Genomic DNA, 14,056 nt, shown 5'->3' on the forward strand with positions numbered 1-14,056 from the left:
TACAACGGTCGCTGGTCCGCAGTCGGCCTTGATCGAGACCTCTTATGCTCTTCCAACGGCGGAGGAGAGAGCGAAGGCGAGGGTGGAGACATTGACGAGGGCTGGGAAAAAGTATATGTTGTTGAAATTGGCTGAATTGGACGCGACAAGAGTAAAAGAGACAATAGATAAGTTCAAGAGTGATTATAAAGAGCGGAAGCAGCGTAGAAGATCAAATCCTGTTTCCGTCACCAAAGCAGATCTTTGAGTGGATGGAGGGTAAGAAAATGTCATTTACTGCTGCCCAGCTTGCGGTTTATGCGGGTGTTATTGCCAAGACTAAGGACTATGAAGCCGCCTACCAACTCTTGAGGAAAGTAGACCCAAACTGGAACTACATGGACAGAAGTTCCAAGAATTGGCCTGCTTCCCAGAAGCTCCTCCGAGTGAAAAAAGACAAGGATGAACTTTCTCGTGTTTATCTGGCGGCCTTGTACTAGTAGTAAGTTTGGTTTGGTGTCATGGTTCTTATTAATTAATGAATAAAGCACGGTTCTCTGTTTCAATTCTACTCTTGTGCCTTGTTAACTCTTGTATCCTTTTCTTTGAACCTTATAATATTGTCTTGTGTCTATCTCTCTTCGTGAGTTCTATTTTTCTCAGATATGCTTTATCTTACCGACATGTTAGCTTAATTTTCATGCTACTGCAAAACATTAAAACGAAAAAAAAAAAAATAATAATCAAGATGAGGAAAGCACTCAAATTGTTACATAGCACTACATAACACTCCTCCTATGATATACTTATTGACCCAAAAAGTAAAAAAAAATAACACACTCCTATGATATATTGGTCTTATTTTTCTTACTCCATTTTGCATTTCGTGCCTTACCATTCCTGCTGCGTCTAATTTGTTCATTCCCCCATCATCTATAAATGCAATAGGCTCTTAATCTCATAACCTCCTTAAAATTCAGGCAGCACCTGCGGGTTTAGCAATAGGCTCTCAATACCACAACAACATTTTAAAACCCACTCAAAACTGCACAAAAACCAATCTACTTAACTATCCAAACACCAAATGACTGTGTCGACCAGTATTTAAAATAATCTTATTAGCTAGACGTGGAGATTTTACATCTCATCAGTCCTAGCACTGAAGTCGGTGGGGATAAGTTTGAAAGTAGTTTGTCTTTGTATTCACACATTCTTCTCCGGTTTCGGTTTTGACTTTCGAAATTGATTGATTTGGTTCGGTCTCGGTTCAAACAAATCAAATCTGAAATCTGTATTTCAACAAAACAAACAAAATCTGAGAACAAAACTTTCAGTTATGTGTGAGAAGGAAATAGGAACTTATTTCACGACAAACAAAAGCAAAATATTATATTTCATTGTCTAACCAAATTAAACTATTCACCCACACCAATGCTTCTGCTAATCCTTGGAGCTGAAGCAGTTGCCGAGTCTGGTCCACAGACCAGCTTTATCTATCTTGTTCTGTGTCTCGCTAACTTGTTCTTTGAAATCTGCTTTAGTGCTTAGCTCCTCAAACGCGTTAACAACGTTCTGGAGCCTTGCAACAAACTCGATCAGAAGAGAGGCGAATGTGGCTAGTGACAAAGAACTTGCGCTTTCGTATACTTTGGATTCTATCTCGTTGATCATAGAACCGCCTATGAATGAGACGCTTGGCCAGTTTTCTCGGTTCCTAAGCATCATACTCTCTGTTGAAACCCACAGCTGAGAATCATTACCGGCCTGTGGATTCTGATAGTGATGGTTGTTGTTGTCCCAAATCTGGCTGAGGGATTGGATCACTTTGCTCTCGTCGTCTTTGGCTTCATGGTAGTTTTGTTGCGCTTGCTCAGCTTCGGCTTTCTCTTTGATAGCAGCCCAGCTTTCTGAGTTGACAAGTAGGAAGGAGTTGCTGTCTATTTTCATCTGTAGCTCCTCTGCTGCTCGTTGCACTTCTTTCAGAACGTTTCCTGGGCTTAGCTTCTCCATTTTCTCCACTTTTTCACCAAACAACCTTAAGACTTTGGCCCCTTCGTTTCCAACTCTCTGAAGTTCGTGTCGGAAAGCTTGTCTTTTCTCTGGAGCTGCCTGCAAATCACACACCAATTGATCTCATAAGCACTGAACGAACATAAAGCCTATTGACATGACATCGGTTAACTAGTAACAACAGATTCTAAAATAGGAGATCACACTCTACAGCAATATGGCTCTTTCAGATACTTTCTTGGTTTCAAGCACTTTCTCAACAACTGAATGACAAATAAAAGACTTCTTTCTCAGAGTAACAGTCTAGTTTTAACCAAGAAGAGTAGCATCTGATGTAGTTGGGTATAGTCTCTAATAATCATTATAGTACCTCATTTGAGAAAGGTAGAACCAGAAACATCAAGAACTCAGCATCACACCATAGATAAGAGTTGAATGACACGAATATGGTAAGTTACCTGAATTTCCGAAAGGATGCAGCCATGCATTGCCATAACCATGAAAGCACAGTGCCTTACCGCACCACTAAGTTTGACATAGTTTGCCCACGGATGGTGGAAAGTCTTGTAAGGTCCATGTGGAGGCTCCCATACTGCAAAATCAAGCTGCGAAACAAAAGAGGAGGTACTTGTTTCTTATCATCCAAATTCTTTTTTAAAGTTATACTAATGCTGCTAAACAAAAAATGCCTTACAGAAAACACACCAGAGAATCTTCTTGGCTTGTAGATTGGACTACAGACCTGTATCCACTGTATAATGGATCATCAGAAGCTTGGTATGTGAGAATCTTTGAAGGCACCCTCTCGTATTCAACACATTGCAAGTACCCATTAACACATCCTGAAATTTTATTAAAAAGTACAAAACAAAATCAGGCTAATCCCAAAAAAAAAAAAAAAAAACAAGAGAAACAGCCCAAATCTTATGTATCAATCTTTACCTTCGAGGGAATTGGCTACACTTTTGAAATTCTTAACCACTAGTTTATGGAGGTCTTCACCAGCCCAAATCGGAAGTATAAATATGTTGACACCCAAACAGATACCAGCACCAAGCAGGATCAGCAAAAACCTGTAATAAGCAGTGCTGAAAAAGTCTCTGCTGTTGTTCCCAGACACAAGAACGATGCAGTATGTCAACAAAAACACCCTGAATGAGTATTCGTACGACTTCATCGCCGGATAGAGTTTCAAAAAACTTGCAGAAAAACCTAATAAACCAGATTCACAAGGAGTCATAAATAAAAAGGAAGCTTCCTTCATAATATAATATGGGACTGAGAGAACACTGGTGCAACCTGCAAGGAAGATACTGATAATGATGATGAGTTCTTCGAATTCTCCAGCTGCGACAGAGAGTCTAGCTATGCCAAGAGCAAGTCCTCCAGCAGAGAGTGTTCCTACAGCTCTATTGAACCCTTTCACCAATGTTGCTCCTGATGACAGAATTGGAGCCAAATCAGATCAGAGATATCTGATCACAAGTGGAGTTAGATCGAACAAAGGAACAGAGTTTGATGTGAATGGAACAGTAATCATAAGACAAGATCAGATAAGATTTTGAATAAAGTTTTGATTTTTAACTAATAAAATCCGGAAGATTTTTGATTCAATCGAATCCGAATCTATAAAGAATTCAGGAGCCACAGAGGTACGTACCTATGCTGTACTCGAAGACGACGACAACAGTAAGGATGGCCCAAACAGCGTATTTGCTAGCGTCACGGAGTGGCTCTTTGAGGTAGATGACGAAAGAGCAGAGTGCGAGAGCCATACCCATCTTAACAGCGAAGTAAACTTTCCGACGGTCGGAACGACCCATCTCGTACAATTTAGCGGCGATGTCGTATAAAGCCATCCAGGAAGCGACGATCCCGTCGGAGCAAAATCGGAAACAACGGAACTTGGAACGACGGTCATCGATGATGCTGGAGTCATTGAATCCGAAATCTGAGCAACCTTTTCGAGAGAGAAGACCTTCTCTGTTCTGTTCAGCCATTATCTTCTCTCAGATCACAGACAACACAACATAACACAACACAATTCAGACAAGAAACAAGATTCATAAAAAAGTGAAGGAGATGGCTCGTAAATCACATGGATCCCACTTGAAGAAAATTTTATCGGTTTTTTTTTCTTAAGTTTGAAGAATAAATAAATGGGTCCTTTGATAAGTAAGTAAGTTGGAAAAAAGTGATGTATCATGCATGTTAAAAAAAAAAAGATTCCTAAGCTATAAGACAACATATGTAATAAGATTAAAATATATAATTCGGTAGATTTTGGTTTTGTTTATTATGATTATAGACGAAACCGAAAACAAACATGGGTTAGCTTATAAAAAAGATGTTTCTTGTTCTATATGTATATTGTAATGGAGCCAAGTTATAAAAGATTCGGAGGCGTTTTGGTAAGGATGCCTCTTTTTCCCATTAGAAAAAATCTATAAATAATTCCACAAATGAGAATCTTATTCATATTTTTTTGTTTCAATCCCATGATTCCATGAATGATCCAGTCCTATGAAAGCAATTAGCCGATAGTATTTGATCTTCCTCTAGGAGAAGAGTTAATCTCACAAGCTCGAAATGGGGATAATACACACATGAGGCGATTGGATTCTTTTAGTGGGCCATGATAGATGCATAATATTAAAGTATGGTTTGGTCATGCGCCATGAATATGAATGTGAATATGCGTGTCCCTTATCATATACGTCTCCAAAATATAGACAATTCGTATTGTGGTATTTTCAGCAGACCCCACAAAACAAAAAACTAAAATGATAAACTTAAAAAGTAATAATACATATATTTTGTGGACGTTCTACCACATACTTTTTCAAAAAATCAAATTTAAGATTCAGAAGGCAAAAACACATGTGGAAGGAAAAATCAATATCCATAATTTATTTTTTAAATTAATAGTTTCTTCCGGACATATGTTAAGACTTAAAGACTCTTTCAACTAGGCTTTGCATTTTGCTTTTAAAAAAAAAAATTCTTTGTTAATCCGAAAATCGAAATATATCAAACTTTAAAAAAGACCAGCTAAAAGATGAATACTCTATATGATAAATTACTAGATGAACTTTTTGACAGAGTTATATTATATATCCATATTTCAAACAAGAAAACTAATTTAGGCTTGCAATTTTTTTTTAATTAGTTTTATGGTTCATTTTGCTCATTAGGAAAATAGATAATATAAGTATATTACCAAAAAAATGCATTTTATACACATGAAAAATACTTCAAATTATTTACTATATATCTTGTGTGTTGTTGTAGATTTTTGGTTACAAAGGTAAGCATAATATATCATGAGATATTTTTCAGAACTATGCAAAAGATCATAAGGAAAATTGGATCTTTCAAAATTGAGAAAAGAACATTATTGAAGGATCAAACAAATCATATAATTGTTATAATGAAGGGTTTCAATTACCAAACTAGTAAAAAACGGAATATAGCGCTCACATAAATTTGTAAATTATTTAGCCCATGAAGGCATGCATAAGTAATTAGATTCAAAGTCAACTATGATACTAATTTTACAAAAATATTTTAACAATGAGATTTTGGAAAATGGTGCAGGCTTGGTTTGTTTAAACCACTAAGATTTGAAATTTTGGAGGTTAATCAAAAATTGCTTAAAGACGCACACAACATGGTTTGTTTGAGAGTTTAGAATCTTCTTCTAAGCTTTAGCATGGTTAAACAACGAAATTAGTGGATTGTATGCCTAAAATCTACAAAATTTGTTTTTCAGTAAGGTTGCAATAATAGCTAATAATATTCATATACCTTAAAATATAAATACTTTTTAGATATTATATTTTGAGAAAAAAAAAATTAATAATAAGCAATGGTCCAAACAATGGACAACAAGAAAAACAAAGCTTAGAAGATAGGGTTTTTAAACAACGGACAACATATAAAATTTTAAATAGTCTTTATGAATTTTATATGTTGAGCTAAAAAAACAAAATTATGTTTTTAACAATTTAGAAAAGTTAGTACAGCTAAATTTATCAAAAGAAATCTTATATAATAAAGTAAGGTTTCATCAATCTCATGCTATAAATAGCTGACAAGTGGCATTATATTCTTTCGACATATGTCATTACTTTTAAATTTAAATACATAATTTTTATATTAACTAAATATAAATTTATACTAAAAAAATATTTTATCTTATATAATAAAAAGTAAGGTTTTTTCAAAAACCATGCATTAAGAAACTAACAAGTGGTGTTGTATTTTTTCGACATAAGTCATTACTTTCAAATTTAAATATACTATTTTTTATATCCACTAAATTTAAATTTAAATTTATAAACAAAATATCTTATCATTTTTCAATGTCTTTTTAGTAAATATATAAATTAAATTTGTCAGGAATTAAAGAATACAATACTAATATTCAAAAGATCAATTAATTTAATTCTAAAGTAATATCAAGATATAAAAATATTCAAAGATTACAATATTAATTTGTTGTTAATAAAATTAGAATATTTATTTCACAACTTTTATGTCAAAATATAAATTCATTTTAGTCTAAATGAATTCATCATATAAAATAATTTAATTCCAAAATATTGAAATATGATATATCACAATTTTGTGCTGAAAGATCATTTATGGCTAAAAGGTCATAACTTCAAAATTTAATAATAATCACAATCACAATTTATTGTATATTAATTCTTTAAAATGTAACTCCCATAATGTTTGACAAAAAAAAGAGTAAAAACAGTCCTCATATTAATACACTTTAATGTATTAATTCCCACACAATTTATATTTATTATTGAGATGTAACAATATATAAAACCCATGATGTTTGACAAAAAAAAACTTGAAAACCTTTCATGATACTAATGAAATATTATTGCATAAAAAGTTATCTATAAATATCAAGTCAAAGTCTTCATCAAACATCATATTCTATATCTCAAATAATATGTGTGAAAAAACTAATTGCTTTATTTCTAAACTAATTTGTAATTATTTTTTGGGTACATATATGAACGATTAATGTTTAAATATTCAAATTTTAAACTAAATAAAAAAAAACATAGAATGAAGTAACCACGATAGAGAGAAAATAGTTTTGAAGTGAGGAAAAGAAAGAAATAAAATTTACACAATAGGGATAAAATATAAAAATAGTTTCTAAGTGAGAAAAAGAAAAAAATAAGTTTCTTTTAATATGGAATATAGTTTTATGCATTCAAATTTTTTTGCTAAAAACAAATTATTTTGAAAATGTGGAAATTATTTAGACAGGTGTCAAAGGCTCTAGTAGATAATATGTATTACATACTCCCATATAAAATAGATAATTTGTTTGAATGATTCTACTCCCAAATAAAAATAAAACAACAGAGGAATAGTTCTTTTCTTTTGACCAGCACTTAAACATACTTAAGAGAAAATTAAGGTAGTGACTAGTGACTTACTATTAGTTAACCGAATATAAAGAGCTTTTCTATCCTAAGAGTGAGAGAAACAGATAGAATTTCAGAAAAAGCTCCCACAAGGTAGGTGAAAGATTTTTCTTTTTTTATCCACAAACTCTCTCTCTCTCTGCATTTCTCCGCAAAATCATTAATCAAATAAAATCCATCTCTCGTCTCTAAGATTTGGTCACTGTGACTGTAAATTTATGCTTTTCTCGTTTTAATTGGTTTCGGAGTTTTAAATCAAGAAGACAAGAACCTTTTATTACACTTTCTTGCTTCTGGGAATTAAATCACGGAACTTTCGTTTTATATATATCCGTTGGAAAATAAAAAATAAAAATCACCGCTTTTGATTTCTCTCCTCTAAGGGGTTTTAGGTTGTAGGTGTGTTTGTTTCTTTCTCTGGGTTTTAGTATTTGGCACTTATCTCTTTTCTTTTGAAGAACAGGAACAATTAAAAGGCGTGATTTTTTTTTTTGGGGTCTCTGAGCTAGTAGAAATCGGAATACCAAAAGGCGTTTGTAAACGCGACGCGGCTTTATGTCTGCTTTGTCTGAATCGGCTGTGATTTCGTCTCTGTTTCTAGTCTCCTTTACGATTCAATCGTCTCCTTCCTCGTCTGTCTTGTTCTTTGGTCTGACTCTGACCGCTGTTCTTAACGCTCTTCGCTTCTGCTCGAAACAGAGGCTTATTCTTGAGGTTCCTTCCATTTCCATGGGCTTAAGACTCAAAAGGTATGCCCTTTTCTTTCTTCTTTTATCTTCTGTGTGTTGCTATCTCTTACAGGTAAGAGTCTAAAAGGTTAAGTCTTGGTTGTGGATTTTGCGCAGGACTTGTTCTGGCGTTGAAGTATTTGGGGGTTTTCACGAAAAGCAAAAAATACCCTTCTTCATAGTTCGCTGAAACAGAAGCTTCAGCAGTTTTGATCAGAGATTTTGAGTGTTGGTTTTTGCTGTTTTCTTGGTGTGTTTTTGAATTGCGGATCAGATATGAAGTCTTCTGTGAAACCTAAGAGATTGTTGAGAAAAGTCAGTGTTATTGTCAGTGATCCTGATGCTACTGATGATTCCTCTGGCGATGAATGGCTTGGTATACCTAAACCTCGAAAGGTAAAGCGTATTCTCCATGAGATTACTTTCCTATCTGAAGACTCTGAGATGTCTCAGGATGGTGTCAAAACGTCTAGAAAGATACCTCATAGGCAAGCTAAGTTTCCTGTGGGAGTTAGGCCGAGGCCATCAGGCAGATTTGCTGCTGAGATTATGAACCCAATCACTAGAACTAAGCAATGGTTGGGTACTTTTGAAACTCCTGAAGAAGCTGAGAAGGCTTATGTTGACAAGAAGGTTGAGTATGATGCATTTGTCTCTTGTCGTTCTTCTGTTTCTTCATCGGTTGTATCAGTGACTAGCCAGTGCTTGCGTTCTCCTGCTTCTGCTTCTGTTTCTTGTGTCAGTGTTGATGATTTGTCTGAAGAAAAGACGTCTCTGAACAAAGATGTTGCTGCGTCTGGTGATTCTGCCAAGGAAGTGTTTGCCAATTTCGACTTTTCGGATCTGCAAATCCCTGATCTGAGCTTCTTATCAGCAGAAGAGGATATTATGATTTCTGGTGCAAATGATGCGGGACTAGACTTTGAGCGCTTCCTTACTGCCGACTATCTGCTGGATGATTACTCTCTGCTCGATAAGGATATCAACATCAGCGGGTTTGAAAACAGCGTTCCAAGTGAGCTACCTGACTGCGATTTCACTGATATGGAACTCGAGTTTGGTGATTTGCAGTTTGCCTATGCTGATCAACTCGCGCCGCCTCTCAACATTGCTTTCGAAGAATAATAGTCAATTTCTCTCAAGACAACATACTGCAAAAGCTCGGCCTAGTTTACAACTTGTTAGCTTTGTTTTCTGTTTCCCATAACCATGATGAAGAAGCTAGAAAGTATGATACTTGCGGTCTGATCTCCTTTGGATTTTTCATTTGCTTGTAGAGCAGTCCTAAGGGAGTGATTTGTTCACTATTTGGATGTTGGTTTCACTTTCTTCAATCCTTATGTTTTTCTCTATTTCCTTGTATGCGTTGTTCTTTGTTAGTCTTCGTATTTCTTTGGTCTCTTCTTGTCCTACCTTTTCTCTTGTAATGTTGTCTATTCAGGAAATAAATTCTAGCCCCTGAGAGGTTCTACAGAGTGGGTATCTAAGTTATGAATTGAATTTGATTACTATGATTGCTTCGTACATAACAGCTGGATCGCAGGCTGAGAGGTTCAATACGCTTTTGAAGGCTGCTAATAGTGAGTGATTGTGACTTGTGTGAGCGTTCAAAAATTAAATGGAGGCGACTCTCCAAAGCGACATGCTCCACCACCTTAAAGTAGAGAGTCTAGTGTAGAGACACTGACACGTTCTCTTGTACCTTTACTTGTACGGACAGGTGCCAAGCACGTGAATCTGTCAGTCCAAAGAAAGAAACTCCACAAGACATGAGTGAGATGATATTATTTCTTTTTCAGTGTCCAAGATTGATGGGAACAGACATATTGTGGAATCATTAGGTCCATAAGATTCTCATAAAAGCTTGATCATTTCTTTTGTTTTCAGAGTAGTTCCTTGTCTTGGAAACACTTAATACAGTCATCAAACATCTCACGTAATGACTTGGAAGAGGTAAAGCCATGTTCTTTTATTTTTGTTGTGTCCAAGCTATGTGGCATATCTCTCCCTTCTTCAGTACCACATCTGTTACAAGTTTTATTTTGATACATCAGAGGCATATCTTAAAGTGTCAAATCTAGAGCACAGGATATTATATACTACATACATGGTCTCAAATGGGTATAATGGGTATTTGATTCTTAGCATCTCAATGATCTCCGACCCGTGAGCCACTGAACTCGAATATAAGATTCTTCTTGATGCTTTAATTAAGCTCTTCCATTGCTAGGATTTGTGCAGGAACTACATCGTCTATGTGCACAAACCCTCCCAGAAAATTGGGTATCTTCAACGAGACCCTAGTCAACACAAGATCAGCTCAAACTAACACAAAACTAAGTTCTATATTCTGAACTTGAAATTTAATTATGAGAGTGATTAGATTCACTAACCTTTGACAATGGACAGAAGAATTAGAGGGGAGCTTGTGGATTGTGGACTAAGAATTGCACCGATACAAAACGTAGGGATCACGACAACTAGGTTTATTATATTCCTGATCAGTTGCGATCTTCCAAGCTTCTTTCTCCCCTAAAGTCTTTGCGGAACCAAACCAAATCTACATAACATTTTGTCAATCTTGACAATGAGGAAATTAAGTTTCTCACTTTAAAGCGTTTGCAGTATTCTAGATCACTCCAATGCGATTCGTTGAGTGGAGAGACTTGTGTAGCGTCGAAACGGTACCGTATTGCGGTTGACGAAGATGTGAGAACAATCATCTTCATAGTGTTTCTTGACTTGACATTCATTATTCCACTTCGATTCGAGAAATCCATTCAACCAAAGAGAGAGGTCATACGAAGATTTTGTCTTTTACACCTTATCAATAACTGCAATTTTTTTATTAAGAAAAACTATTTGACCAAGTTTTTAAGTTTTATGTTTGGGTGTGTTTTTGTTTATGCTAGGATTTGTTTTCAAGTTGACTCGAAATATGATGACCACTTATGATCAGTTCTCAAACGGTTTTTGGAATTGTTACCGACCACCACCAATCAATCACATTCTCCCGCAAACACAAACTTTTAAGAAGACCAATCAAACACATGATCAGTGAGAAAACAAACTTTTAAGAATTGATTCTTATAAACTATAGTAAGCCCAATAAACCGAAATCCATTATAATTAAACCGCCTCTTGTCTCCCGCCACGTAATTTATAAATACACACGAATTTGCTTCAATCAAGAATATCGAAACCCTAGTCCGATGACGAGTCCCTTCCGCTACCCTGCTTTTCCCTCAGGTAAAATTCATGGCTTCTTATATATCTCTTACGGTTTCTTAGATACGATTACGTCCCCTCTGTCTCTATCTTTTCGTCTGCTTATCTGATTACTGCGATTTGCTTTCCCGATCTTGAAAATTTTGATTTTCGTTAGGTTCTATGAAGAAGGCTTTGGAATTGGTCAGCCTATTTTTGACTTTACTGACAAGAACCCACGTCCAGCTACTATTGTTGCGTTATCTGATGGGGACCTTAAAATAACTAACTTCATACGAAGAGTTGCTGGATACAACTTACTTGAGCCTAAATTCGGTGATCTTCTGGTATCATCACGAGGTGTGTGTGTGTTTGCTCTCTCTCTCTCTCTCTCTCTCTCTCTCTCTAAATCTGTTTGTTGCTTGCTAATCAAGTGGCTACACACGCAGATTCGGTAGTATTACCTGATGGACAAACAGTTGACCCTCCCTACTGGGATTGCTTAGTATGCGACCGTGACCCTCCTAGCCAAGACTTTGACGAGTTCACCGCCCATCTCTCTAGTGAAGAACATCAGGAGCTGGTAATCATCCTAATCATTACAATTTTGTCTTTTATGTCTTTTTTCTAGTTTTGACCCCTCCCCCATGTTGCATTTATTTATTTTTCAAACAGAGATTGTGCTGGTTACCCGATCGTCCTCAGTGTGAACCGTCAGCTCCCCTTGATTCTCATCCGGCCTATGCTATTAGCATGGTGAGAAAGCAGCCCATGACTCCCATGTTCATGTTGTTCATGTTGACCCCATGTTCATGTTGTTGTTTTTTTTTTTTGCAATCAGCCGGGGGAACACTCCTGGGACCAGGAGCCTGTATTAACCAAAGTGCTTTGGGACATCAATGGCTGTCCTGTTCCCTCTGACTTTGATCCTCGTCTGGTTGGTCCGTCTATTAAACGGTTTTTGGAGAATTCAAGCCACCCTGGTCCTTTCAGCATCGTTGCCATTGGCCTACTGTCAGACGTCCCTGAAGATACCCTGCGAGCTCTCTCTTCCAGTGGAATTATTCTTCATATCGTCTTTTACGGTTAATATCTCATCCTTGTTCCCCTTTCTACAGTTATGGATCCTTGATGAATAGAGAGAGAGTCTCAAGTCTTTTCTTTTCTGAAACAGGTTCCTGTAGCCTTCAGCGTCTTCTTTTTGAGCTCACCGAATTATGTAAACAACCTCCAACTGATTTCATTATCATAGCCCCTCCGTCCGCTGATCTTTTCCATGAATTGAATGCAAGCCTATTTCGGGGACGTACAGCATCGCTTGAATTTTTTGAGACTCTTGCATTTCTGGGAGATACAGCAGCGTGTGAGGAGGCACTTGAGGAGGATAAGGGCAGTGAAGCGGGTGAATCTGCCTACTGGTTTGGCTCAGTATGCTGCCATGGTCATGCTTTCCAAGGCTTTGAAAATTTCATCACGCATCTCTCTGGTAGAGCACACCAACGGAAGGTAACCAAGCATCCTAGCCAAAACCGTATTGACTTGTTGTATCAATACTTTTCTTTTGTCATTTTAATTTGTCTTTACTATTTGTTTAGTCGAATCAACCTTTTGTTTCCCTTTCTTTTGTTTTCCTACAGATTTTGGACTACTTGCCAAGAGCAGAACGGGTTTCTCGTCCGGACAGAACAACCAGGCAAGTTTTAATATCCTTTCACGTTGAGATTTCTAATTTTTAGAATTCTGTATTTTTCTTAATGAAAAACTAAAACTTTGTAGCCAAAGTGCATGAAGCCGAGGACGTCCAGGAGAAGAGTACCGTATCCCTGCTTCTATTTCTAATTTAGTGATACCGACTTGGTGAATGGATTGGTCTGCTTCTTGCTGGCAAATGTTGGGTGGGTTAACTTTGATAGTACTTATGCTTATTTTCAAGTCTTTTATATATATATATATATATAAATTAAGTTTATATGTTTAATTTCCTTTGAGACTTGTGTTAAGCATGATAGTAACCCTGCTAGTGGGGAATTGTTACATCTAAGAGATTATATTTAAGCATACATCTAAGAGATTATATTTAAGCATGTCCATCCGTTAGGATAGTGTACAAAAATGGCAATTGTGGCATATAAATAAGATGAAAAATAAAAATGATCTACGGTGTCACTTTCACCACACTACAAAGATATCTACTAGGTAACAATCATTCATACGTACCAAGTGAGCTACCTGACTGCGATTTCACTGATATGGAACTCGAGTTTAGTGATTTGAAGTTTGCCTATGCCGATCAACTTGCGCCACTTCTCGACATCGCTTAATAGTCAATTTTCTATCAAGATAAGCTTATTCTAGTTTACAACTTGTTATCTTTGTTTTTTGTTTCCCATAACCATGATGAAGAAGCTAGAAAGTATGATACTTGCGGTCTGATCTCCTTTGGATTTTTCATGTGCTTTTAGAGCATTCCTAAAGGAGTGATTTGCTCAAGATTTGGATGTTGGACTTTCTTCAATCTTTATGGTTTTCTCCATTTCCTTTTTGCGGTTTTCTTTGTTAGTTTTCGTATCTCTTTTGTCTCTTCGTGTCCTACCTCTTTTTTACTCTTGTAATGTTGTCTAATTAGGAAATAAATTATATCCCCTCAGTCATTCTACAATTTAAGTAATGATGAGT

General features: G+C 36.1%; 2 protein-coding genes, 1 long non-coding RNA gene and 1 pseudogene across 4 annotated transcripts; 2 read left to right on the forward strand and 2 right to left on the reverse strand.

The window, feature by feature from the left end:
* On the reverse strand, positions 1,246 to 4,137 carry LOC104776694 (aluminum-activated malate transporter 4). The gene is made up of 6 exons (XM_010500802.2): positions 3,650 to 4,137; positions 3,289 to 3,426; positions 2,932 to 3,201; positions 2,695 to 2,831; positions 2,448 to 2,594; positions 1,246 to 2,088 (listed from the first exon to the last, which is right to left on the reverse strand). The coding sequence occupies exons 1-6, from the start codon at positions 3,987 to 3,989 to the stop codon at positions 1,420 to 1,422; spliced, it is 1,701 nt and encodes a 566-aa protein (XP_010499104.1). The 5' UTR covers positions 3,990 to 4,137; the 3' UTR covers positions 1,246 to 1,419.
* Positions 7,456 to 9,648, forward strand: LOC104776695 (ethylene-responsive transcription factor ERF116-like). Of its 2 annotated transcripts, XM_010500804.1 has the most exons (3): positions 7,456 to 7,538; positions 7,909 to 8,194; positions 8,291 to 9,648. In XM_010500804.1, the coding sequence occupies exon 3, from the start codon at positions 8,450 to 8,452 to the stop codon at positions 9,296 to 9,298; it is 849 nt and encodes a 282-aa protein (XP_010499106.1). In that variant the 5' UTR covers positions 7,456 to 7,538; positions 7,909 to 8,194; positions 8,291 to 8,449; the 3' UTR covers positions 9,299 to 9,648. The 2 variants fall into 2 exon arrangements, with proteins under 2 accessions (XP_010499106.1, XP_010499105.1); XM_010500803.1 differs by lacking the exon at positions 7,456 to 7,538 and having other exon boundaries at positions 7,547 to 8,194.
* LOC104778883 lies at positions 10,057 to 10,926 on the reverse strand (annotated as a pseudogene).
* Positions 11,384 to 12,135, forward strand: LOC104776697. The gene is made up of 4 exons (XR_002036951.1): positions 11,384 to 11,422; positions 11,559 to 11,740; positions 11,830 to 11,963; positions 12,056 to 12,135. It is a non-coding gene; the product is annotated as an uncharacterized LOC104776697 (long non-coding RNA).

Source organism: Camelina sativa, chromosome 3, assembly GCF_000633955.1.
Source record: "Camelina sativa cultivar DH55 chromosome 3, Cs, whole genome shotgun sequence".
NCBI lineage: Eukaryota > Viridiplantae > Streptophyta > Magnoliopsida > Brassicales > Brassicaceae > Camelina > Camelina sativa.